This window comes from Terrapene carolina, unplaced genomic scaffold (assembly GCF_002925995.2).
Source record: "Terrapene carolina triunguis isolate 2854851 unplaced genomic scaffold, T_m_triunguis-2.0 Scaffold32922, whole genome shotgun sequence".
Taxonomy (NCBI): Eukaryota; Metazoa; Chordata; order Testudines; family Emydidae; genus Terrapene; species Terrapene triunguis.
Window position 1 is genome coordinate 1723844 of NW_020697273.1, and position 26278 is coordinate 1750121.

The 26278-nt window shown below is 45.7% G+C and overlaps 1 protein-coding gene across 1 annotated transcript in view; it reads left to right on the forward strand.

Moving 5' to 3' along the window:
- Positions 1-26278, forward strand: part of LOC113409383 (zinc finger homeobox protein 3) — a 175676-nt gene that overhangs the window by 62356 nt on the left and 87042 nt on the right. The window contains exon 3 of the mRNA XM_026663222.2: positions 2685-2916. Coding sequence (XP_026519007.1) covers positions 2685-2916 — 232 coding nt within the window. The remainder of the gene's footprint in view (positions 1-2684; positions 2917-26278) is intronic.

A 26278-nucleotide genomic window follows, 5' to 3' on the forward strand; every position in this document is an offset into this window, starting at 1 on the left:
CAGAGGGAAGAAGAGTAAAATGCCCACAAGAGAGAGAGCTCGGGAAAGTTTCTTTGAGGGCACCAGAGGGATTGGTGCCTTGATGGATTCTTCAGATAATACAGTGAATGTAATTAAATACATTATGATCCCAAATGAAACTATTCTAATTAGCTGGATCAGGAATAAATTTATTCTCTTCGCCCACCCCTTCTGGTCAAAAGCAGCAGCTCTCGCTCCTATCCAGTTTTAAGCATGTCCTTGGCTTGGAAAGATTGTTGATCTCTTTGGCACCTTACTGCAGATCCCTGTGATCCAGACATAAAGAGCTGGGTAATGTGTGTCTTTAGCAGGACATCTGTACCCTAGCCATCGCTGGCAGGTACAACGAGACAGCTGTCTGAAGTCTAGGATAACCTTTCCTCATATAGGTAATGCTTTTTGGTGACAGAGCTTGAGAATGCAGCCCAAGATTGGTTGATGTAAATTTCCCCCAAGTAGAACAAATGGGGAAGAAGGCTTTCCTGGGCTGACCTAGAAGGTGAGGAGCATGTGGTTGTGGTAAGAATGGACACTTTCAGGCTTGCGGTGCAGGACTTGGGTGATTGCTGAATTGCAGGTATGGGCGGTAATACAAAAATGGCTTAGCCTGGGAATTCTTCCTTGACCTTTGTCCTTGTGTCCCTGCTTTACCTCAGCAGGCAGGAACAAAATGCCATGGGGATGGGGAATGCTAGTGCAGAATATATGGGAACAGTACCAATTCTACCCAAAAATGAAAGAGCAAAGTGCGGCTGTGCTATGGCCCTCTGCATAGCTGAGAGGGTGAATTCTTGCCTGTGTCTTTCTCTAAGAATTCTTTGTTCCAGCCTTTGGGATTCACAGCAATGTGGTAAATTACATTTATCCCTTTCCCCAGTGTCCTGGGGACTCTGTGTCTGAGAACTGACAGGTTTCATTTGCTGATCAAGGGGGGAAAACTGTCCTCCACTGGCACTGGCTGGCTTGGCTATGAGATCTCGGTTTGGGAGGGGGATGCTGTTCTATAGCTTGCTCTGAATTACTTGAAAAGGAGGTTGTTGCTAGTGCACTCAGTCTCTGGTCATTGTCTGTCCCTACCTACATCCAGCTCTACCAGGTCATCCTACGTCTTTCGTCCATTTCCAAGGGAATGGAACCTGCGGTGGTAGGCATTAAACCTTCTCTTTATGAACAAAAAACCCTGGGATGCACATACTCACCAACTCTGCTCTCATGGGCTCTTTCCAAGGTCCCTTGGATTGTTCATTGTAATCAAGGGCTGCTTCTGTTTTAGTCTTCTAAGTTTTAGTTGAACATTTATCAGATGTAATTCTGTCTGTTGGACATAAGATCAGAGCTCCCTCTCTGATTTCCACCCTGGAACAGCTTTATTGAGAGAGACTCTTGCCAAATTCCACACTTAGGTTGTGAACAGTTTTTAATGTTGGATTGGTCATTTTCTTTCAGTGAAAAGGCTTGATCTCCGTTGCTGCCGCTATGCTGTTCCAGCACATGCTTATCTCCCTGACGACTTTCCAGGGGAGCAAAGAGTGGGAAGTTCTGTTTTAACATCCACAGGTGCAGGGAGACATGGATTTCAACTTTCTCCATCATTTACTACTTTTTCCCCTCATCTTCTCCTCTCCCTCTCTTAGGACAGCCCCAATCCGTAACATCTGTAGCCTCCCGCATGACTTCAATTCCTTTCAGTGATCAGTTGTGGGAGAGGAGCACTGAAGCACGATGCACATGGGGACCCCCATCAGCCTGAAAGGTTGTGTGGTCATGTCAAATCCCCTGTGTAGCCAGGCCGCCAAGTGAGGGACACGGCAGAGGAGGGATGGAGGCACTCCGTATCTGCAGGGATGTGTGTGATAGTGGGCTCACTTCTTTCACATGTTCAGCTCCCTGACTTAGTACTTCCGTTTGCAATAGTGGACAGCCACAAGCAGTGAGTTATTGATGGCTTGTGTGGGACTTTGGATCAAAAATGAAGGTTGACCCTTATGATCAGTTATAATTGCGGGGTCTGCAGAGATGGTTTTCGGTGGGATTCAGTGGCTGAGGAATCGAGCTTGTCCTGTGCTGCCCTGACCACAGAAACATCATCTCACTGCAGTGCAAAAAGCAGCCTTTCTCGTGGTTCAGATCCACCCTTCAAATGCCCTTTTCCACCAGGCCTATGAAAGATAAACTTTGAGAGAGGTACGTTAACAGACCCAATCATTTTAAAAAAGAAACTCTGGAGTTCTTGATGACCCTTTTGGTCCGCCAGTGCAGTTTGTAGCTGAAGTGTTTTGTCTGTACTGTTAGATTACAGTCTCCTGGGGGCAGGGAATGTGTGTTTTGTACAGTGCTGAGCACACTGGCAGCCCATTAATAAAAAAACAAACCAAACAGTCCTATGCCCACTTGTCTCACTCCTCTGCCCAAAGTCAGCCCAGCCTCTCTCTAAATGCCATTGCTGTCAGTCCGTACAACAGTGCCAGGAAATCCCCATTCATTGTACCTTCATAGTATTCTCCACAGAGGAAATTCTTGCTCTTGTTCTTGTTCAAGGTGTGTTTCTGCTACTGAGTTTCCAAGAAGCCTTTCTGCAGCTTGAAGTACAGTAGCCCATCTAGGCTGGGGATGAGTTGTTTTCTAACTCTGTCACTCATGTGTCTCTGCTTTGTTCTTCACAGCACCTTCAGCATCATGAGAGCGGGGTTGAGGGCGAAAGCTGCTATTATCACTGTGTCCTCTGTAACTATTCCACCAAGGCCAAGCTGAACCTTATCCAGCATGTGCGCTCCATGAAACATCAGCGTAGTGAGAGCCTGCGCAAACTGCAGCGCCTTCAGAAGGGCCTCCCTGAGGAAGAGGAAGACTTAGGTCAGATCTTCACCATCCGCAAGTGTCCAGCTGCTGATGCCGGTGAGTGGCATTTCTTAGCTATTGCTATTGACTGGTGTATGTTCTGATATTTGATTTGGAGAGTTAAAGAGTTCGTAGAATTTCTCAGCCAGCTTCAGAATTTCCTTGTCATGGTCTCTCTCCCTCTTTCAAGGTGATAGTTAGTAACCTTACAAGCCCCAGTCAGCCCATTGTGCTGGGTGCTATACCAACACATCAGAAAACGTAATCCCTGCCTCAAAGAGCTTACAGTATAGGGCCCCGACCCTGTGAAGACTTGAACACATGTTTATTTCATATATGTGAGTTGTCCCAGGGCTTCAGTAGGACTAATTGCATGTGTGAAGTTAAGTACACGCATAAGTCTTTTCAGTCTGGGACCTAAAATAACTAGGGACATAAGAGGATGAAGGATAAAATCAAATTCAGTCAACTTTCATAGGTGGATATTTGCATTTTTTCCAGATAATTATAAATAGGGCCCTACCGAATTTACCGTCCATTTTGGTCAATTTCACAGTCATAAGATTTTAAAAATCACAAATTTCATGATTTCAGCTTTTTAAATCTGAAATTTCAGTGTGCTGTATTTGTTGGGATTCTGACCCAAAAAGTAATTGTGGGGTGGTCACAAGGTTATTGTATGGGGTGTTGTGGTACTGCTACTCTTTCTTCTGCGCTGCTGCTGCTGGCGACGGCGCTGCCTTCAGAGCTGGGCAGCTGGAGAGCGGTGGCTGCTGGTCAGGAGACCAGCTCTGAAGGCAGAGCCGCTGCCAGCATGGGATGGTATTGCCACCCTTACTTCTGCGCTGCTGCTGGCGGAGCGCTGCCTTCAGAGCTGGGCACCTGGCCAACAGCCGCCACTCTCTGGTCGCCCAGCTCTGAAGGCAGCACATAAGTAAGGGTGACAATACCACAACCCCCCAAAATAACCTTGGAACCCTCCTGCAAATCCCTTTTGGGTCCGGACCCCCAAATTGAGAAATGCTGGTCTCCCCCGTGAAATCTGTATAGTAGAGGGTAAGGGCACACAAAAGATCAGATTTCACGGGGGGAGACCAGATTTCACGGTCTGTGACGCATTTTTCATGGCCGATTATAAATAAGGGTCAGCTATGCCATGTGCCCCTCACATCTTCATTCACTGATTGATTTCCTCTGGGTATTGCAGCAGAGGTGGCTCTTGAGGAGGGGTTTGGAGGAGGAGAGGAGAGTGGCCTAGAGACTGGTTCTGAAGGAACGTTCCATGTGTAAGGGGCAGTGTGGAAGAAGGCACAGTGATGTTTGTGAGAGACACTGGCAGGGAGCTGGAGGAGGGGTTCAGCAGGGTGCATAATTAGGGATGGCAAGAGAACAGGAATTCTGTTTCACAAAAGTTTGTTGAGGTTTGGACATTTTTTGTGTTCTGTATTGGAATGAAACCAAGACCTTGCAAAACTGTGTGTGTGGGGCCCTTAACATCCCAGAATAGCCAATAGTCAGGACACTCACCTGTATTATGGGAGACACAGGTTCATGTCCGTGTTCTGCCTGATTCAGAGCAGGGTCTTGGGGGGTTTCCTACGTCCCAAGTGAGTGCCTGGGCCACTGGACGACTGGCTCTCTCTCTCTCTCTCTCTCTCTCTCTCTGCTTTTGACCAAAAATTCCATCCTGGGCCTCAAAAACCTTCCCGATGAAAGTTTTGTTTTTGACTAATTAGCATTTTCTGTTTGTTTGTTTTTGTTTTGTTTTTTTAAAGTATTTGTGGAAAGATCCCTGACCAGTCCTATCATAGGGACTGATCTCAGGGTGCAGTCATCAAGACAGGGTAAGCATCTGGATGAACGCTTACATTGTGCGGATAGAAAAAAAATGCAGATCTTAGAAATGTATTGGTGGATGAAGGGTTTGGTGGTTGCTGATATACATGTTGATCAAAGAGGAACTAAAATGCTTGAAAATACCTGAATAAGCAAAACAAAAGATCTCAAATCATTCAGGGTTAAATCTGGTTTTATAACCCGAGTAACCAGTCTGCAGGCTCAGGGGTTCTGTGGAGGCTGAGAGGGGGGAATCAAGCTCCTCACAGTTCACAACAGCAGTGAAAATATACTGTGGCTGCCACACCACCCCTGGGGCTGCAGTAGAGGCTGCAGCTCCTTGGCTTTCCTTTTGTGGGGGAGAGGAGATTGCTGGAGGCGATCTCGTGCTCCACCAGAGAAGACCTTTCAGTTTCCCAGTACAATGTATTGACTTGTAATATACGACTCTGTGTATTTTGTAGCACATGTGAGTTTGCTAAAGGTGAAATGAAAAAGAATGACTTGGGCCCTTTATGCTATGTAAAGAAGGGTTGAAAGCCTTTTTTAAAGCAACATATTTTCTTTTTCTTTTACTTTTACTTTAGAAGTTCAGGACTTATCTGTTTTTCCTGGAAGACTTTATGAATGAATGGAGAACCGTTAGGATTATGACATCACAGTAGGGTGACCAGATGTCCCGATTTTATAGGGACAGTCCTGATTTTTGGGTCTTTTTCTTATATAGGCTCCTATTACCCCCCCCCCCCACCCACGTCCTGATTTTTCACATTTGCTGTCTGATCACACTACATCACAGGTACTGAGGAAGTGGAACCTGACTAGCTGAGAGGGAAAGGGAATTTTGGAGAGTTTAAAACTTGTATTTTTCAACACTTATTTAACTAAAAGTCTTACAGACATTGGGGGAAAATCTCCCTTTGTTAAAGATTCAACAGTCCTAGAATCCTAGAACCATAGGGTTAGAGGGACTGCAAGGGTCATTCTAGTCTAACCCCCTGCTAAGATGCAGGATTTGTTGTGTCTAAACCATCCAACAAAGATTACTATCCAGCCTCCTTTTGAAAACCTCCAGTGACGGCGCTTCCACAACCTCTAGGCAGCCTGTTCCATTGGCCTACTGTTCTTACGGTTAGGAAGTTTTTCCTGAGATTTAATCTAAATCTGCTCTGCTGTAGTTTGAAACCATTGCCTCTTGTCCTGCCCTCTGTGGCCAGAGAGAACAACTTTTCTCCATCTTTTTTATGGCAGCCTTTCAAATATTTGAAGACTGCTCTCGTGCCTTCCCCCCCAATCTCCTCTTTTCCAAACTAAACATACCCAATTCCCTCAGCCTTTGCTCATATGGCTTGCATTCCATCCCTTTGATCATCTTTGTCACTTGCATCTGGCTCCTTTCTGGTTTATCAACATCCTTTCTATACATTGGTGACCAAAATTGGACAGAGTACTCCAACTGAGACCTAACTAGTGCTGCCTAGAGCAGTACTGTCATCTCCCAGGACTTGCATGCTATGCCTCTGTTAATGCAACCTCAATTTTTTTTTTTTTTTTTTTTTTTTTTTTTTGGCAAGAGCATCACACTGTTGACTCGCGTGATACACCACAACTCCCAGATCCTTCTCAGCAGTGCTGCTGCCAATCCAGTTATCCCCCATTCTGTATTTGTACACTTGGTTTTTCTTCCCTAAGTGTAGCACCTTACATTTGTCTCTGTTGAATTTCATTTTGTTGTCTGTAGCCCAGTTCTCCAATTTATGAAGATCCCTCTGAATTTTAGCTCCATCCTCCAAAGTGTTTGCAACCTCCGCTTCCCCCCAGCTTTGTGTCATCTGCACATTTGATCAGTATGCTCTCTCTTCCTACATCCAGGTCATTAATAAAGATATTAAATAACACCAGACCCAGAACAGATCCCAGTGGAACCCCACTTGAGACCTCCCTCTAATCTGACATCATTCCATTAATAGCACTGCTCTACAGCCAAAATGCTTCTGAAATAAATGTAGTCAAACTTTACTAATTCTGGGTCACTGAGAACGAAAATGATGCTTAAAATTGTTGATTGGCTCTAGTTTTCAAGATATGCTGTTGGGTCAGTATATACGACCCTTGACTTGGGAATGGCGGAGGATAAGTGAGTTATAAAGGGAAGGGATCTCAATTTAAACCAGAAATGACTAAAATACATCTTTGACTGGATCTATGACTAAATCTATGACTGGGTTTGGACAGTACTTGCTTTTTAGGCAAAACAATGAATGATGCAATCTGAAGCTGGTATTGCGTCATACATGATATGAATTGCATCATGTTATTCCTAGAAGTCATGGATGATGCAATCAAAACGAAGCTTACATCTCTCTGCTGAACAAATTGCCCTATATCAGCTCTAGAAATCATACAGTGTCGTGCTCTCTTATTTGTCAGTGTTTGATTTTGCAAAGGGACACATTTCTGTTTAGCCAAAGTGAGCAGAGATGCCTCGTACTTGTGTGAACAGTGCAGATAACTTCTGCTATGTTTGTGGTGAAGTGACTTTTGCATCACAAAAGCGCAGTATAACCACTATGGTTAAGAACGCCTATCACCTTTATTTTGGCTGCAAAATTGGAGATCAGGACAAGAGGTGGGCCCCACACACATGCTGCAACACTTGTGCAACCAATCTTCGCCAGTGGTTGAACAGGAAAAGGAAATCGATGCCTTTTGCAGTGCCAATGATTTGGAGAGAGCCAACAGATCATACCAGCAATTGTTACTTCTGCATGGTGCCTCCAGTTGGGAAAGGTGTGTCAAAGAAGAAAAAGTGGACTGTGCATTATCCAAACATTCCATCAGCTATACGCCCAGTACCCCACGGAGAAGGACTGCCGGTTCCTGATGCACCAGAATCATTCTCACTTGAGTCAGACGAGGAAGAGGATGAAACTTCTGGTCCTGAACCATCAATGTCACAGGACCCACATTTTCTCCCATCCTCCTCCTCTGAACCACACCTCATAACACAAGGTGAACTGAACGACCTTGTCAGGGATTTGGAACTACCCAAGAGTAAGGCAGAGCTGTTGGGCTCCAGACTACAGCAGTGGAATCTCCTGGCAGGTGATGTTAGGGTTTCCATGTTCCGTGACCGTCAAAAGGATCTTGTCCCATTCTTCTTCATGGAAGGTGATCTTGTAGCCTGCAACAACATCGATGGTGTGATGGCAGCCCTCAACATCGTTCACGATCCAGATGAGTGGAGACTGTTCATTGATTCATCGAAGACGAGTCTTAAAGCTGTTTTGCCATTATGCAGTAATGTTTTGCCATCAATTCCAGTTGGTCATGCAGTCCATATGAAGGAAACCTATGACAACAGGAAACAACTTTTGAGGTGCATAAACTATGACCACCATCAGTGGCAGCTTTGTGGCGATTTGAAGGTTGTTGCTCTCTTGCTTGGTCTGCAGACTGGATACACAAAGTACTGCTGTTTTCTCTGCGAATGGGATAGTCGTGCAAGAGATTCCCACTACATCAAGAAAGATTGGCCACTCCGACAGTCATTGGAGCCTGGGAGGAAAAGTGTTCAGCATCCACCACTTGTTGAATCAAGGAAGATTTTGTTACCACCCTTACACATCAAGCTGGGTCTGATGAAGAACTTTGTCAAGGCCATTGACAAAACACAAGCAGCTTTCAAGTACCTCCGTGGAAAATTTCCAAGGTTAAGTGAAGCTAAAATAAAGGAAGGTGTCTTTGTTGGTCCTCAGATTCGTGAACTTCTTCGAGATGATGCATTTGACCATGCACTGCGTGGCAAGGAAAAGACGGTATGGAAAGCCTTCCAGTTAGTGGCAATAAATTTTCTCGGAAACAACAAGGCAGACAACTACAGGTTGTTGGTGGAAAACCTCCTCAAGGCATACAAAAGCCTTGGTTGCAACGTGTCACTAAAGATACATTTTTTGCACTCTCATCTAGATTTTTTTCCACCGAACTGCGGAGCAGTGAGCAACGAGCACGGCGAGCGATTTCACCAGGACATTGCAACAATGGAGAAACGCTATCAGGGCAAATGGAGCCCATCAATGCTTGTAGACTATTGCTGGACAGTGACAAGAGATGCTCCATTTAATGAATACAAGAGACAAGCCAAGAAGTGCCGAGTAGACACTGAATAGGACTAAACTATGTACAGAATAGTTTTTTGCCTTTTGTTTCATAATAAATTTTATTTATATAACCTTTTTGCTGATTTTTAAAGTGTTACATAAACAGGACAGGTGAAATATTATCATGTAAAGCAACCATAAACACATGAAAAGACCTAAGTTTACAATTTATGATTAAAACCCTACTATCTACACAATATACATAGACATAAGATGTAAAAACTTAAATATCTTAGAAACAGTAGCCAATCAGTTGTTTTAATTGTCATATTTGAATTCAGCACATCAAAATACATAATAAATAGCACATTTTATCTCTGAAGCAGATGACTTCTCAAAAATTGTAGACCAGTGTAGTTACTCATTGTTTGTAGTTGTTTAACCAGTTATATATCTTAATGTTAGTTCTGCCAAACCTGCATTTCTCCAGCTTACTTATCATAGAATATCAGGGTTGGAAGGGACCTCAGGAGGTCATCTAGTCCAACCCCCTGCTCAAAGCAGGACCAATCCCCAACTAAATCATACCAGCCAGGGCTTTATATAAACAACAAGGAGTCCGGTGGCACCTTAAAGACTAACAGATTTATTTGGGCATAAGCTTTCATGGGTAAAAAAAAACCCACTTCTTCAGATGCAACACCGGACTCCTTGTTGTTTTTGTGGATACAGACTAATACGGCTACCCCCTGATACTTGGTTTATATACATTGAACAAAAGGCCTCCACACAAAATCCTCCTGCTAAGATTTCCCAGGGTGGCCTGTGGTCTCTGCCTGCCTGTCCGACTGTAAGTGCTTAGGGGAGGGGCTGTTATCTTCGTGTATTGTGCAGCACTGAACCAAATAAATAATAATGAAGAGTGTACTACAGTGCATTTCAGTGGAAGCTAAAGCTGTGTCCCTGTTGTTCCTCCACCTATTAATAGCATTCAGGTGTTGCAGCCATGCTTTGTGTTTGCACATGGCTAGTCTGTGCTCAGGTCTTATACTGAACTCGAATCTGTGCTGTGGAGTAGTCGGTGAAAGGAGTGGCCGTGGTGGAAGAAGTTAGCAGGGCCCTTGGACAGAGGGAGGGAGGAGGGATAGCAAGGGTGCTGTGTGTCTGGAGCTAATTGAAATACTCATATCAGTTTCACAGGAAATTTCTAAATCCTTTTTTGTTCTGAAATGGAACAAAATTTTAAAATTTCCTGCAAAACAAAAATCTTATTGTTTTCAATTCAAAACAAAGTTTGTGAATTTCGACCCAGAGGAGGAAATGTGAGAGTGGCCATTTTGAATTTTCTTCAGTGCCTCAGTAGGCAAGGGAAGGAATGGATAAGTTGTCCCTAGGCATCATTTGTCTTCCTAGCTCTCTAGGGCAGTGGCTCTCAACCTTTCCAGACTACTCTACCTTTTTTAGGAGTCTGATTTGTCTTGTGTACCCCCAAGTTACATCTCACTTAAAAACTGCTTGCTTACAAAATCAGACCTAAAAATACAAAAGTGACACAGCACACTATTACTGAAAAACGGCGTGCTTTCTCATTTTTATCATATAACGATGCAATAAATGGGTTGGAATATAAATATTGTACTTACATTTCAGTGTATAGAGCAGTATAAATAAGCCATTGTCTGTATGAAATTTTAGTTTGTACTGACTTGGCTAGTGCCTTTTATGTAGCCTGTTTTAAAACTAAGCAAATATCTGGGTGAGTTCATGTACCCCTTGGAAGGCCTCTGCGTACCTCGTTGAGAACCACTGCTCTAGAACAGGCACCACCTTTCTGTGTCTGTGCAATGTCCAGTATGTCTGAAAACCTCCCATCATGTAAATGATGTATTTTCCTGTCTCTGCCTGGATGTGTTTGTGTGCACACCTAGGTATTTGTGGGCTCCGTTCTATGGGCTGGTTTGCACACACTTATTTCTGTGTATAGGGGGTAGTGTGGGTGAGGCACTGAATTGTGTGTTGCAGGAAGTGGTTCAGAGCAGGCCCCCCCCCCCCCCCCCCGGAGTGGCAATTTTGTTACCATAGTCTCAGTTCCCCCAACTATCCAATTAAGTCCCACATACCTAAGAGTTTGAATGACCATGCTCCCTTATGGGGTCTACTTCAGTGAGCCATTCCAGTTGCCTCTCCAGCCCAAACTCTTTGTCCCTAGTCAGCATGGTTCTCCTCAGCACTTCATCGTCGGGGTGCAGGGTACTCTGTAGTCATGCAGGGCTTGCTCCCTGCAGACCCCTGAGCCTAACTCATCTCCTAGGAAGTGCCACCTCCATGTTTCTGTCACATGACCCTTAGTCACCTGACCAAGCAGAGGCCAGAGCTTGGGGCCTGTTGGGCTGGTAAGGGCGTGTCGCAGGCCCAACAAAGACGTAAGATTATTAATAAAACCTTTGTTCACAGTTACAGCATTAGCAGCTGAGTGTGGCCTTGGGCTTCGTGTCAAGTTACTCTTGTAACAACCACCTTCAAAAAAATCTTTTAATCCTTTTATTAAAGACCCAGGAAAAGAAGAGAAGCCAGTTATAAAGCATTTGGAATGTAGTGTCCAGGAAGGCTTCCTTTTAAATAATATTCCTTACGCCCTCTCCCTTCAGCGGCAGAGTTTATTCCCTAGGCTGGACCCGTTTCATAGGGTTTAGACGGTGTTGACAATGGTATTAGCTTTTGTGAGGAAAAGAGGAAAAGTTTAGCTTTGATGATCTGGCACTGTTGTAGTTGAAGTTGATCCTGTTTAATTTCCATAAAACAAGACAAATGAAGACAAAAAGGGAGAAACAACCAAATCAAAGACAGAAGAATCTGTGTGGTGTTCTGGTGCTGACTTCCACTTGCAGCCTCGCTCCTGGAGAAACACCGGCCCAGCACAGGGTTTTACCAGCCACTTAGGGTATGTCTACACTGCAATTAGACGTCCACAGCGGGCCCATGCCAACTGACTTGGGCTTCCAGGGCTCTGGCTGAGGAGTTGTTTAATTGCTGTGTCAGGGGTTCCTGCTTGAGCTGCAGCCCCAGCTCTGGGACACTCCCACCTCGCAGGGTCCTAGAGCCCAGGCTCCAGTCTGAGCCTGAATGTCTACACCGCAATTCAACAGCCCCTTAATCCGAGCCAGCCGGCATGGGCCAGCCACAGGTGTCTAATTGCCGTGTAGACTTGCTCCCAGGAATGGCAAACTTTTACTAGTGTCAGGAATCTAGCACTGGCTCACGGCATGTCTTGCCAGAGGTGAAGTGAGTTGTCTTGGCTGGCCAATCCGGACTCTTGTTAGACAGAAGACAAAAGGAGAGATGGGGAAGAGAAGAAATAAAGTAGGGAAGGAAAATGACACACAAGGGCGGGGGTGAAATCAGGAACCAAGTCTCTCACCCCCAGGTATCATTCGGGATGGAGTAGAAGCTGGTGGAGATGGTGATGATATAATCTGGTTTTCTCTCTGTGGCCCGACCTGGTCAGGATGTCTTTCAGAATCAGGACAGTGAAGGCCCAGTGAATGGTGCCATGGTGGATCCCAGGGTCTCAGGAGGCAGTGGCAGTTGCAGCCATGATGGTAAAGCTTGCTCCTAACCAGTCCGCCCATCCCACTGCTCCCCTTAAGTGACTCCCAGATAAGCCATGTCCAAGGCAGGGTGGCAACTTCATCCCATTAAAATGAACCAGTTCTAACACAGTTCAGTCATTTCAACTATAAACGCTTCTTCCTTCTCTAGACTCTTTCAGCTCATTGTCATGCCAGCCCATCACTTTACCAGGAGTTTGGAAAGACCCCTGACTACAGGTCTTCTAACTTTACAATCCGCTGTGTACCAGTCTACTTGTTTCCAACTTTTATTACTTTTACAAATAGTTTTATATACCAGGCCAAGCTGGACTTTTGTTACCCTGAATAACTTTGAATACTGGCCTGTGCACAACAGACCTTAATGCCTTGCTGGGGCACAGTATGAGAGGTGGGATTATTACCTCCAGTTTGCATGTGTGCAGTTGGTTATTTGTGTGTATCAAAAAAAGGGGTGTATAACACCCTGGGTTTGCATGTAGATATTTCCATGTGTCTATGTCTCAATCTCCTGATGGAACAGAGTGCCTGATTTGGCTTAATTAGTCCTCTAACAATCTACAAAGGTCAGGGCCAATTGCTCGTTCATTTACATTTGTAATTGTGATGGTTCCTGATTGCACATTATTTGCAACTCATTCCCTCCCACCCCTTACAGAACACACAGACACACACATATACTCCCTCTCTCCCACCAACCCTTTACCGAACGAACACACACACACACACCCTGATGATAGAGACCTCCCAGGAACTTTTGTGCCTACCATGGAAAAGAGCTTTGGGAGCTACAGTCCACTTCCTGTGGAGGGAAAATGAAGCCACTGGCAGAGAAATTACACAGACACCGGGCAAGAAACCCAAGCCCCATTATCTGGGAGCCTTCTTGAGCTGGATGATTTAAGACCATTACGCTTTTCTGCTTGCTCTGTGCAGAGTTTGCTAATGTTGTAGCAGACAGGAAGATGGGCTCACATGGGATACTCAGTTAGTGTTGCTGACCAAAAACAGTGCATCTTAGGGACTAGGAGATGCTTTTCTATCTTGGATATTTTTAGGGCACCCCTCTCTATAGTATCTTAGCACATCTCTGGGCTTCTGCTATGGCTGGTATTTGTCACTCACTGCAGGTGCATTTGTTTGCTGTCACCCATGGCCCAATTTGCTTTTAATCCTGACCACTTAACAAAAAAATTCCCTAAACAATGATCAGTGAATAGAGGGAGGCTGATGAGCATGGGAGACAGACCTTCCGTAGGGTAGCCCCAGCTCCTGTGACATTAATTTCTGCAGGAGATAGTGACAACAGAACTCAGCAGTAAATTTAAACTAATTCCTTCAGCCTAGCTCTCCCCAGTAACTCCTGCATACCTCCCCACACACAATCTCATGGGCAAAAAAATCCCTAGAAACTAACCAAGCTACTGTTTTTACAGCTGGGAAGGAAGAGTGAAGGAGGACTGTTATTTCTGTGTGCAAATACTCTTAGATATTGTGGTGGTAGCACCATGTAAGTAGACAGGGCATGACAGAGATAAACATAAAAACTATTTTTGTCCAACCTGTGAAAGCATCTTTTCCCCAAAAGCTGCAGGTACAAAACAAGCCTTTTTAGTGCTCATCTCAGACAATTGTGCTTGAAGCTGCCAACCACTTGGTGTGGAATTGCCGGATTGGTGTTTTGTCGATGTAAATGTAGCTCACCGGTCAGTGTGTTGTATTCCCTCTGTGCCTGATCCACGCAGGATGTGAGTCTGTTACAGCCCCATATATAGCCTGGCTCTAGAGACTCAGGCTTTTAGTGCGGGAGGTCCCTGAGGTCAGGCATTTTTGAATGCTAGCTAAAAATGTCCCATTCTGCCTGTTTTGATTTTGTTCTTCTCCCCTTTTCCTTTCCTTGTCCTTCTGTCCACTTGTCCTTCCTCTCTGTTGTATGTCTTGGTGTATTGTTGCTGATCAGTTTAGGATTTATTCTCTAGGGTTTAACTTTCTGGCCTTCTTTTTCTCAGATTATTCTTCCTTCCCCTCTGTAAAATGTGTTTTTCTGCCTCATCTTTTAGCTTTCTTTTTCCCTCTCTGGTTTCCCTTCAGCAGACTATCTTTATCTGGTGTCATTTATACATATTCCATTCCTTCTATTTTTTCTTCTCTCCCTTCTGTGTTAACCTCTATTTCCTTCTGTCCTCCTCTCTCTTTCATTCCTTATTTCAGCCCAAAGGGTCAGCTCTTCCCCTAAAAGTACTAAGTGTGGAGGATTTTCTTAAAGATAAAAGTGGGCATCTAATTTCTGTTCTTTGAGTGTCTGGCCTGTTGGCAGCTTTTGGGCTGATGACATGCTTTCTTGGGGGCTGGTGTAAGGCTATGGAACAAACTCCCACAGGAACTAAGGATCATCCCTAACCTCACTACCTTCTGCTCTAGCCCCAGGCACTCGTCTTCAACCTGCCTTCTCTAGCACGAACCCAGAGCATGCACGTTTAAAACCTATCATCCCACTCACAAGTCTCCCCGTGGGACGAGGATGAGAGAGAACAAACCACACGAGACAGACGTTCATTGCATCACTTTATCTTAAATACGTATTTGGCTCCCATCACTGCAGCGTCTGATTACCCCACAAACTATTTATCCTCACAAACCCCTTGTGATGAGAGAGGGCAGCGCTGTTACCCTCATTTTACAGATCGGGAACTGATGCACGGAGAGGCCAAGTGACTTGCCCAAGGTCACACAAGAAGTCTCTGGCAGAAGAGGATATGAACCCAAATCTCCATCGAGTCCTAGGCTAGGACCTTAACCACTGGACAGTCTTTCCTCTCTTACTGTTGTCTTGGAGGGCTCACAGCTACTACAGGGATGAGGGCAGTCTGAGACCCTACGTAGAATGGAATAGGGCTGGTACTAAACAAGAATGTTATTGCTTTCAGTTCGTTTTGGACACAATAATATAAGAGTATGTGTATTGCTGCGAGAATCCTGGACTGAAACATCACCTAGAATAATTTAAAATTCCCATCCCTGACTGAGAGATTGTCCCTAGAAAAGCACTGCCTGCAGGGCATTGAATTTTGTTGCCAGGTTTCTGTATTTGACAGACTAACTCCAAAAACCACGGAATTTTCTGGGAGAGAAATAAAGCTCCTAATGGATTTAAAGTAGGGCTTTCTTTTGACGTGTTTAGAATGATGTTTACCTAGCAGCACCACATGGGCCCCCATGAGTTGATGGTGTGGCCGAATGCTTCACCATCAGGAGAGAGAGCACAGTCCCTGCCCCAGGGCACTCACAGTCAGGTGCTACAGCGCAGGATAAGTCATGGGTGAAGGAGCACACCCTTTCTCTTTCATCTTCCCTTATCAAAGCAATGCAATTGGTTTGGTTTTAAATACCTAAATCTGTGTGTGAGGGGCGTGGCCGTGGGGCGCAACTACAGAGACTAGCTGTGAAAAGGGAGCCCCAAGACAGGCATTTTGGGGAGGGATTTAAAGGAGGGCAGGAAGCTGTGTTCAAGGCTTTGTGGGGCCACCCTATGGGACAGTCCTATAGCATTTAATAGGAAATAATCATCATTTTCTAGACTTTGTGAATCATCCCATAAAATAGACTATATTACAAATTATATCCATGCTCTAGAAATCTGTAGGATGGTTTAAAAACACCTATGGAAAGGAAACCCTTTCCTATTCTAGTCAGTGAGTTTTAGATCATTGCTGTAGAACATATAATATAGAACCTGTTGGTGTTATTGCTATTAAATTCTATAGAACTTCCCCATGGGGGCCCAGCAGACTCAGCCAGCCAAGGACACACTGTGTTGTGCTGCTGCACTTTTTGGTATGTTCTTTTGCTGGACTCATAGGCAAAGGGTTCCTGTAGTCTCTGCATTCCACTGAAGAGACCCAATCCCATACGGTGGACGTATCCTTTCAGGCATTCTGCTTATTCTTCCAACACACAAAGTCATAAGCCTTTGCATGTGAAGAATGAGAGCAGGGTCTCTGGAAGGAGTCCCTGAACAAATCCAAGTGTGGTCAAAAGAGCCTTTCTTTGTACAAGAAAAGAATCAGAAAATGGTGTCAGAAGGAGAATTCTTAGTCACGTGTCATTCCTTCTCTGCCCTGGTCTTGTTGGAGCATCCATTCTGATCCCAGCATCAGCATACACCCGGGGACCTGCCTTTCTCCTCAGACTCAGGGTAGAATGGCTGCCAGCAAGTTGGGTCGTTATCTCTAGATGTAAAAGTCTTAACCACTGGGGAGGTCTTCTGTTCTCAGAGCAATTGAGAAGGGGGATTCTGGATATGTCTTCACTGCGCGTCCCCCCCCCCCCCCCCCCCAAAGTGTTCTTACCTTGGGTTAAAATAGCAGTGAGGACATGGCAATGCTTCTTTTAACAGTTTACAACTCGACTTTAAAGGCTATGGGTTGAACTTGAGCTCCTAAGCTGAGGTAAAAGCAGATTTGCTGTGTATTCACTGCTGTTTTAACCAAGTTAGCTCCACCATCCAGTCTGTCCTTCTTGTTTGGTAGCCATTCCTGGATTACACGTTGAATGGACAGGGTGAAAGGCTGTGGAAAACCTGCTACCCAGCTGGTATAGGAAGAGGAAGCAGGCTCTCCCCAGAAGGTTTAGAAAAGAGCATCCCTGGCCCTCGTAGCCGGGGGAATGGGACCACCATACAAGACATTTCTGATTTGTAGGTGTCGGTGATGTATACGAGCTAGATAGTATTATTAAAGTAGGGCTGCAACAAGTGCCTACTTTGAGTGGAAGTTTTACATGAGTCCAGTCTCCCCACTTGCACTGTAACCTTCTAAGGCCTTGTCTGTGCTGGAATTTGCCCTGATTCCTGCTGTCACTGTAGGTGCGCTGGTACCAAGTTTAGACAAGGTAAGCTGCAATGTTCACCAGTGGAGCTTATCCCGGCTTGAAGTATGGGCCCATCCCTAATTTTGGTAATGCCTAAAATCTGTCTCTCAGATTGTAATTAAAGGTAAACTGCCCCCATAACCAAATGCAAGTATTTGGCCTTACCAAACAGAGGCAATGGAGGGTTTCAGAGAGATACAAAAGAGTGGGATTGTCATTGTCACTCTCCTCGTGTACGCCTTTGTCTGCTGTCTATGTGGAACGTAGGTCTGTGCACACAGGGCACTTAGAAACGTCCCAGTGGCTGCAGTGGTACAGTGCACCCTGGGCAGAGGAATTTCTTTTGCACTCGCCCGGGGACAGAAGATATTTGACTAAATTCTGTTTATTAGCAATGTGTAGGCAGGGTGAGCAGCTCTTCCAAACTGATTGCTCTGTCTAAACATTACCAGTCAACAAAATTAAGTCAAATCTCCTGTGTGCACATATGAAGTGCAATAGAAACACCTGTGCAGGATAAGGGCCTTTCAGGGCAGAGCTGAAGTCTGTTGGTGAAGCAGGGCAGAAGCCTCCTTGTCTTCCCTGTGTGCTGCTTTTCATGATCTTGTTCAGACTGCTGTCTTCTCCCATTCTCAGGCCTTGTCTTTGCCCCGTGGATCTGGAACAGTCTCCCCTGTCCTGTGCACTTGCCACTCTTATTGTCCTCCTCCAGAGCCCTCCTCCAAACCAGCTTCTTTCAGCTAGCATCCCCATCACTAGCTACCTCTCAAGTGCTCCCTCCTTCCCACTTCCAGGCCTGCCCAGGATAGATTAAACCTGTGTTTATATCTGTGAAGTGCTGTGCACTTGATGCCATGTAAAAACAATCAGATTATTGGTACATAGACTCTAAAGATTTGCTCTAAACTCGTTGTGAATGCCCAGTCTGTACAACGTACCGGAGACTGGGCTAGAAAGGGCTGCTGTGTATGTCCTGCCATGCCCCGGTTGGAATGGAATCCAAGAGCTTGCTGCAGCTGGGGTGATTGTCTAGCTTTGGTCTCTGAAGAGGAAATCCTTTTCTCTTGTCTCCTCACCTTCTGCTGAGGAGTGAGAAAAGCTATTGTCCTCTTCTGAAGAAACATTCACTCTTCAGCACAGTAACATACATGAAATAGCAACAAAGCACACCGCTCTTGGCAGTATGTGTGTATGCTGATTAAACCTACACTTCCCCTTTACCTGCAGTGTTTCTCATCCTTGTGCCAAAGCCCCAGGACACTCCCACATACAGGATTATCATGTCTTCCAAAAAAGGTTTCATTTCACTTTTGTTCCTTAAGCCATAAGAAAACTTGTTGCTTTAACCTCATGTCATTCTGTTGGGATCTCAAAGCCCCATTTCTCCAAGCTGTTCTTCCATTTCTGAAGGGTATCCTGCCCCAGGTGTGAGACTCAGTTGTCTGGCAGGCCCACATAGACAGCTCTGCTCTGCGTAATCATATCCTCCAAGGGAAGTGTACAGACACCAAGCTGATTTAAAGGCTCCTCCTTGATAGAGAAGTGGAGAGGGATATTTGCGACTGTTATGTTGCTTTTGCTTTAGTCCTTGTACTATTGTTTCACAGTCATCAAAACTGGAGAATTTTTTGTTTGTGGTTAAAGGGCAGGGTGGCTGCTGACAGGAACGTCTGTGAGAAACAGAGTTTGAGGACGTGGGGAGACAACCATTCCAGGTCCCATAGGAAAGCACACCAGGCTCAGTTTGTTTAGAAACATAGGGGGACTTGCTTGTCTCTGTACTTGTTCTCCAGCATGATCTACCCACCTGTCTGCCTTTTCTGCCCTTAATTTGGACAAGATTATGCAACATCTGGCTTCTTCTTTCTCTTCTAGCGGAGGCTCTGATGTGAACACAGAGATGAGAGGCTGGCTGCTGAGAGTAGAGGGACAACATTTGTTCCTCTTTAATATCTGGCAGAGGCACATTTCCTTTATTATTTCTCTTTTGGTTCTTGAATTTAAAGAAAAGGAGAGCAGTTGTGTCCCAGAATCCATTTGACCAGTCAGCAGTGGGGAGATAATCTCTAAAGGATATGAAAGGTTTAATAATTTTAATTTTGTTTTTATTAAAGTTTATCATAACTTTTTTCCATGTGCCCTGGTAAACATGAGAAGAGGATGGAGGGAGTAATATAAATATGCACAACCCCCCCAAGCGTTCACTTAATGAAAGGCTCTAATGGGAGGCGCCTGGCGGGAAGGAAGTGGTTAGATAGCTGGGCTAGGGAAGGCAGACCAAAGACACTCTGTAATATCACTGAAACGTGGCAGGAATCTCATAAACTCCCCATGTAGCTCCAGCAGACACTTGTCACCGGGAGCTCATGGCTTTCATTAAAGAGAAAGAGAGGAAGCTCTGACTGCTGACTTGTTCCAGAATGTTTTTCTTGTTTGGCTGCATCTTAAAGCCTTTTCCACTTAATAAAAAAAAAAACCCACCAGCCTATCCAGCAGATGCTACAGTGAAGTGTGTTGGGAAGATTTGAGGTCCCTCTACTGGGCTTTTCTCGTCAGGACCCAGCATGAATTTGTCTCACTCTAGTTCTAAAAAGCTAATGAGATTGGGTTTGCTTTGCTGCTTTTATTTTACGTTAACATTGGAGCCCTTGTCCCCTCATGCTGATAAGTAACTAATGGACTAAATCTGGGGGGCAGGGCACAAGAGAAGAGGGCTGTCCCCTGTGTAAAGGGGTGTGTTTCAGCCGTATGGAGTGATTGTTGCGTGGAAGTGACCAGCAGCTGGGCTTGGTCGACGCTAGCAGACTGCTGGGCCTACGTGCTTAGCAGAGGACAAGAACTCTAATTCAAAGCGAGTGTTTTGTTCTCCTGTTGAGTAGAGTCAATCTCTGTACCGTGTCAGTCCCCTCTGCACACACTTCCTAAGATGGACTGTGGCCCTATCTGGAGCTATAGCCCAGCCCCTTTACTGCATTCTGGTGTCATAAAGGATCTCAACTAGGAAACTCCCCTGATGTAAGGAGGCTTCCACTGTGCTACAGGGCCAGTGGAATGGCCTTGTGCTGCGCTCCCTTGGCGCGCTCCAGTGCAGCAGCATGCTAAATGTGTGCCAGGAGGAGACGGGGAGTGTGGTCAGAGTGCACTGATCTGCCAGCCGGTTTCTTGGAGATCATTGTAGCCAAGACAGATTGGCCCCTGGGTGCTGCATCCAGATTTAACGGTGATACTTGTTCTGAGAAACCTGGAGTTCTCTCCTAGTAAATGTCCATAGAGATCTAATAGGTTCTTCAAGTGCGTGGTACTCTACAGCAGTGGTCTCCAAAGTGTGGTGCGCAAGAGGATCCTTGGGGGTGTGCGGCAGGAGGAATGTTTTTTTTTTTTCTTCCTCCTCCGAGCGGCTTTTTTATTTATTTATTTATTGATTGATTTGGCGCAGCACAGGGTGCGTGCTCAAAATTTTTTTACTGATAGGGGTGCACGATCAAAAAAGTTTGGAGACCACTGCTCTACAGTCCCGTCTCACTCAGTCATGCAAACTCGCTCAAAGAGCATTCACAGCTGAAAATACATTTTGTTGCCTTTTAAGAGACAGCTGTTCTTTAAAATGGTTGGTTGTCTACAGAGCAGGAATTGTGGCTCCATTCTAGCTCTCTGGGACACCCAATACAGGAGGCAGCTCCATCATCATATTAGCTGTGGCAAATCTTGCCCCATTGTATTGACCTTCAGCTTCTCTGTCAAACATGTGTCTCTGCTTCTTGACCTGAAAAGAGCTGTAAAACCTCAGAGCACAGAACGCTCCCAGACTCCTAGCTCTTGGTGAGCACATGGACTTAAGAACCTAAGAACGGCCATACTGGGTCAGACCAAAGGTCCATCTAGCCCAGTATCCTGACTTCCGACAGTGGCCAATGCCAGAGGGAATGAACAGAACAGGTAATCAGCAAGTGATCCATCCTCTATCACCCATTCCCAGCTTCTGGCACACAGAGGCTAGGGACACCATTCCTGCCCATCCTGGCTAATAGCCATTGATGGACCTATCCTCTATGAATTTATCTAGTTCTTTTTTGAACCCTGTTATAGTCTTGGCCTTCACAACATCCTCTGGCAAGGAGTTTCACAGGTTGACTATGTGTTGTGTGAAGAAATACTTCCTTTTGTTTGTTTTAAACCTGCTGCCTAATAATTTCATTTGGTGACCCCTAGTTCTTGTGTTATGAGAAGGAGTAAATATCACTTCCTTATTTACTTTCTCCACACCAGTCATGATTTTGTAGACCTCAATCATATGCCCCCTTAGCCGTCTTTTTCCAAGCTGAAAAGTCCCAGTCTTATTAATCTCTCCTCATACGGAAGCCGTTGCATATCCCTCATAATTTTTGTTACCCTTTTCCAATTCCAATATATCTTTTTTGAGATGGGGCGACCACATCTACATGCAGTATTCAAGATGTGGGCGTACCATGGATTTATATAGAGGCAGTATGATATTTTTTGTCTTTGCCAAGGAAGCCCATCAGTACGTGTACGCTATTTATGTTTTATCACACGTTTGCCTGTATGTGCGAGGGCTCACTTTATTTGCTGGACCACCTAGCAGTATGAGATGCAGTGAGAGGAGGTGGACATGTCCATGTCTTTCTATGGACAAAACTGAGATTTTCTTTGTATGCTGTGGGGTGTTCCCTGGCGTGGTGCATCATTCACGTAACTCCATTTTCACTACTGGTCCTGGGCTAAGTGGTTTCTCCAAGACTCACTTTTACCCAGCAGTTCTCAGTTTCCAATGGAGGGAAATGTTTAAGCTGGGTGGCAAAGGAACAGAAAGAAATAGCCCTTCAGAGAATCAGTGCTGGCACAGTACTACTATTGTATGCAATGGTGTTGGCAACACACAGTTGCATGGGGAGGAAACCTCTTCTGCTGATGTGGGGAGCAGAAGAGAATGTCTGTCTGAGAGTATGGTGATGGGCCCCGCATAAGGACCTAGATAGAGCAAGTTTAGAGTTCCTTTCTTGTACTGAGGCTCTGGCGAAAGGAATCCAGAACAATGATTCTCTCGGTACTTTGTGTTTCCTGAATCCCTATAAAACGAGGGTGAGATGTCTGTGATGGGACATATATAACGTTAAGAATTATTGAACTATTACACAAATAGCTTGTTGAGGGTAAGTGCCAAATCAGAGAGAGAGAGAGAGAGAGAGAGAGCCCATGGTGCAGAGCCGGGGCTGGGTTTTCAGACAGTGCTTGTGCTTCTGGTCAAACCTGTGTGTCCTTTTAGTGGAGTACTTCTGGCTGCAAAATGCTCTATTTCCCACCATTATTTTGACTACTTTATAGGAGATGGGGAGAGGGTGGCAGGGAGGGAGGAGTTGTGACTGTGGCTTTCTTAATTAGCTTTTACGGACCCAGTTGGCTCCAGCCCCATTTGCTTTGCTGTGAGTGTGCCTGGCTGCCCACAGCAGGCTCCTTGAAGAAGTTGTGCTTTTCTATATAGAGAGCACATCAAGGTCTTTAAAGCATATGGCATCGGCAGGAATATTTCAACCAAACTAGCTTCATTCCTGGGTGCCTGAGCCCTTACTTGACAGCAGAAATGTGTGTCAGTGGAGAAGAGAAAGTAAACTCATGCTTCCTTGGTGGAATCATTTGGTTCAGACATTGGCTCCTTGAACTCATCAGGTACTTTCATGTGGCGTTGTTTCCTCTTTGCCATCATACAGGACTGTGAACATTATACTGGCTTTCTGGTCTGCAGCGCTCCTCATGGGAGACATTGCAGGGCAGGCTCACCTTGTATGTCCACCTGGGGTTGTTCTCTGCCATTGGTTGCCTCTCTACTGCTGCCTGAGTACTTTCTAAAATAAACAATATGAGTTGTCTCTCCTTTCTCTGCAAGGTAAAAATCCCTGTCCAGGGGTTTAATGCTTACACCGATAATGAACAGTTACTGCATAAGCCTTTGCAAGACTGTAAGGAAATGAAGTCCCACAGTTCACTTCAAGGCTGCTATTGGGCCTTTCATTAGCAGAGAAACTAAGGGCACTTTGGTAGCATGTGTTTGTCCTCAGTTTTTAACACATTTTAGGATTGAGGTGACCATAGTGTTACTAATTCACTTCAGCAGCTCTCAGTGATTGGAGGTAAAAGTTGGTCTTATGGCCAAAACACAGGATGGACTCCAGAGATGTGGGTTCTCCTTGTGGCTCTGACGCTAACTCACTTGCTTGCTCTTCCCTCCCCCAACCGTCCTGTGCCAGGCCCCTGAGCCCTCCCCGCCCGCATCCCCCCCAACCATCCTGTGCCAGGCCCCTGAGCCCTCCCCGCCCATTGCCCCCGTTCAAACATACTGACTGGCCTGGACAGGTGGTGGGTTAGGTTGGGGGTGACCTAAGCACAGTTTTCCTTCTCTTCTGATCTGTTAATATTTAAGCAGAACAGAAGCTTTTGCTCCTTTTCTGGGAGCTGGTGTCTCACCCTGGTTTTTAGCCTTTTAAACTGAAGCATTCTGGTGTCTCCCTTCCTCCTCTTTGTTGCTGTGAAGGGTGAGCCGTGGCTTGGGGTTTGGAATTGTTCTCTGCCCTCTGCTGCTACTTTGCTGCCTCCTTTGTGGCAGGACAATGGCATTAATTTCAGCCTTTGCAGGCAGGCAGTCTGGCAGAGCACAGCACTGTCCGTTCCACTTCAGTAGTGCAGCCGCCTCTCCTTTCCACATCACCTACTCACTTCTCCCCTCCGCCTCTTTTCTTTTCTGTTCTTTTTTGGGGGGGGCGGGGGTGCCAGGGATTGTGTGGAGTTTTTGTTCCAGTCTGGAGGAGGTCAGAGGTCACTGCTTGGATCCAGCACACAGGGAAGCAGGCATGTAGCCAAATGAAAGTAAGCAGCGTCTTCCCCCTGCTGAACATGCTTTTCCCTGGAGCCCAGGCTTCGGCTTCCTTTGCCCACTCTGTGTGTGTGTACACTGCAATGAGACCCACCCCTGGGGCTGGCCCATGCCAGCTGACCAGGGCTCGCAAGGCTTGGGCTGAGGCGCTGTTGGATCGCAGTGTGGACGTTTGGGCTCAGGCTGGAACTCGGACTCTAGGCTCAAGCCTAACGAACATGAGCCTTATCCTGTAGAAGCCGCAGAAGGGAGGGATAGCAATACTCAAACCCCTGATCTGGGAGAGACCAAGGAGGAATAAAAGAACCCAACCCCTGGCCCACCCCTACACCACATGACAGTGTCTGAGAGGGGGACATGGGCAAAACGTCTCCAGGTCATTGCTGCGTAACCAGGAGGTGGTTCAGAAGTGGGCTGGCGCCTTTTCCTCTGCCCCTCCTGCCCCTGCAGGGGACTGTGGGCTCTGTGGATGTCTCACATCGATGGCTTCAGGCTGAATTCACAGGGTTGGTTAAATAAGGCAAATGAATTAAATGCATTCCCAGGCAGCATGGTGCCCATGATCTGAACCTCTGCCTATCAGGGAAGGGCTCCACAGTAACCTGCCAGAGCCGCCTCTATCCTGGGGACTTACTTCTCCCAGTTGCACAAGAGAAGAACGGTGTGCAAGGCCAGGGGCACTGCACTCTCTCTCACGCTTGCAGCACCTATTGGGATACGCAGTGTTTGTTTTCTCCCCAGATAGTACTTGTTCTTCCTTGGGGGGTAGGGGTGCTGGAGTTCCAGGGAAGTGGACAAAACCATTATTTCCATCACTGACTCCCTCTATTGAGTAAAGACCAGCAAATAGCAGTTTGAACATTGCCAAGCAATAGCCTGACTCAGCTGGGGGTTAATAATTTGTGATGCTGGCTTCAATTCTTTTTGGCCCGTGTTGACAAACATTCCTTTAGGACCCCTGGCTAATGTGGTACCGGATGTTCTGGAAGTGCTTTGTGCCACTTCTGCTCCCGCCACGGCCATGTTGTAGAGTAGAGGGAAATGCAGAGTTGTCTGGATAATGGAAGGTGGATGCTGCCCCTGTTGGGGTGGGAGGGGGAGAGAGAGACACTGCTTGTATGTTTGCAGTTGGATTTCAGAGCCTCCCACAGGGGGCAGCACTAGCGGGTGGGGAAGGGAGCAGAAAAAAGTCGGGCTTTGCCTCTGATCCCACCAGCATTTCTAAACAGGCAGAAACAGAAAATACTTTAAATGTGGAAAATGTCTCTGTCCGAAACTGACACTTTCTGTGAAATATGCAATACCGCTTTATTTTATATACTGTTTTCCACTGAATGTGTATCCCCTGGCATGTCAGAGTTAAAATATAGCACAGAGGGGAAAAGATTCAGACGCACAGGGCAAGGGAGAAAAGATGCTTCTAGCTGAAATATGAAATGAGATTGGGTACATCAGGCACCTACAAGGTGGAAGTCTGTTCCAGATGCAGGAGCTGCAGAGGAAAAGAGTCTTGCACAAAGAATGGCAAGATCATGTGGTGGGACAAGAGAAGGCTAAAGCTTGATAAGGAGAAGGAGCAAGTAGGGGCACTGATGTTTTAAAAACAAGAAGGTCAGTTTTGAACTATGTGACTCTGATGCTTTGCTCAGGTCACCCAGAACTGTGAGCCACGGCCAAGCTTCGTGTCAGCTCCCCGATGTGCCAGCCTGTCTGCCTTGGCAGCAAACTGCGGGATTCTGCCAGTCCAGACCGATCTTGCAAGTAACAATCAGCAAACCCCAAGTTCCCCAGAGACATCTTGCTGCAGTGTCCAGTCCCACTCACTGCACACTCACAGAAGTTAAATTTGCTGCCTCCAGAGAGGCAGAGCACACATCAGCCTGTTAGGTTAGCTGAAGACCCATACTTCACTTCAATATAATAGCACTGAGATAACTTTGTTAATGAACTTATTCTTCTTTTATTATGAAGAACATAGGTTTAAGTGATTTCAGATACAAGTGAAAGATATGAAAGGTTACATGCAAAACACAATTTCTAGTGACTAAAACTTGATTTCAGGTACAAGTGAAAGATATGAAAGGTTACATGCAAAACACAATTTCTAGTGACTAAAACTT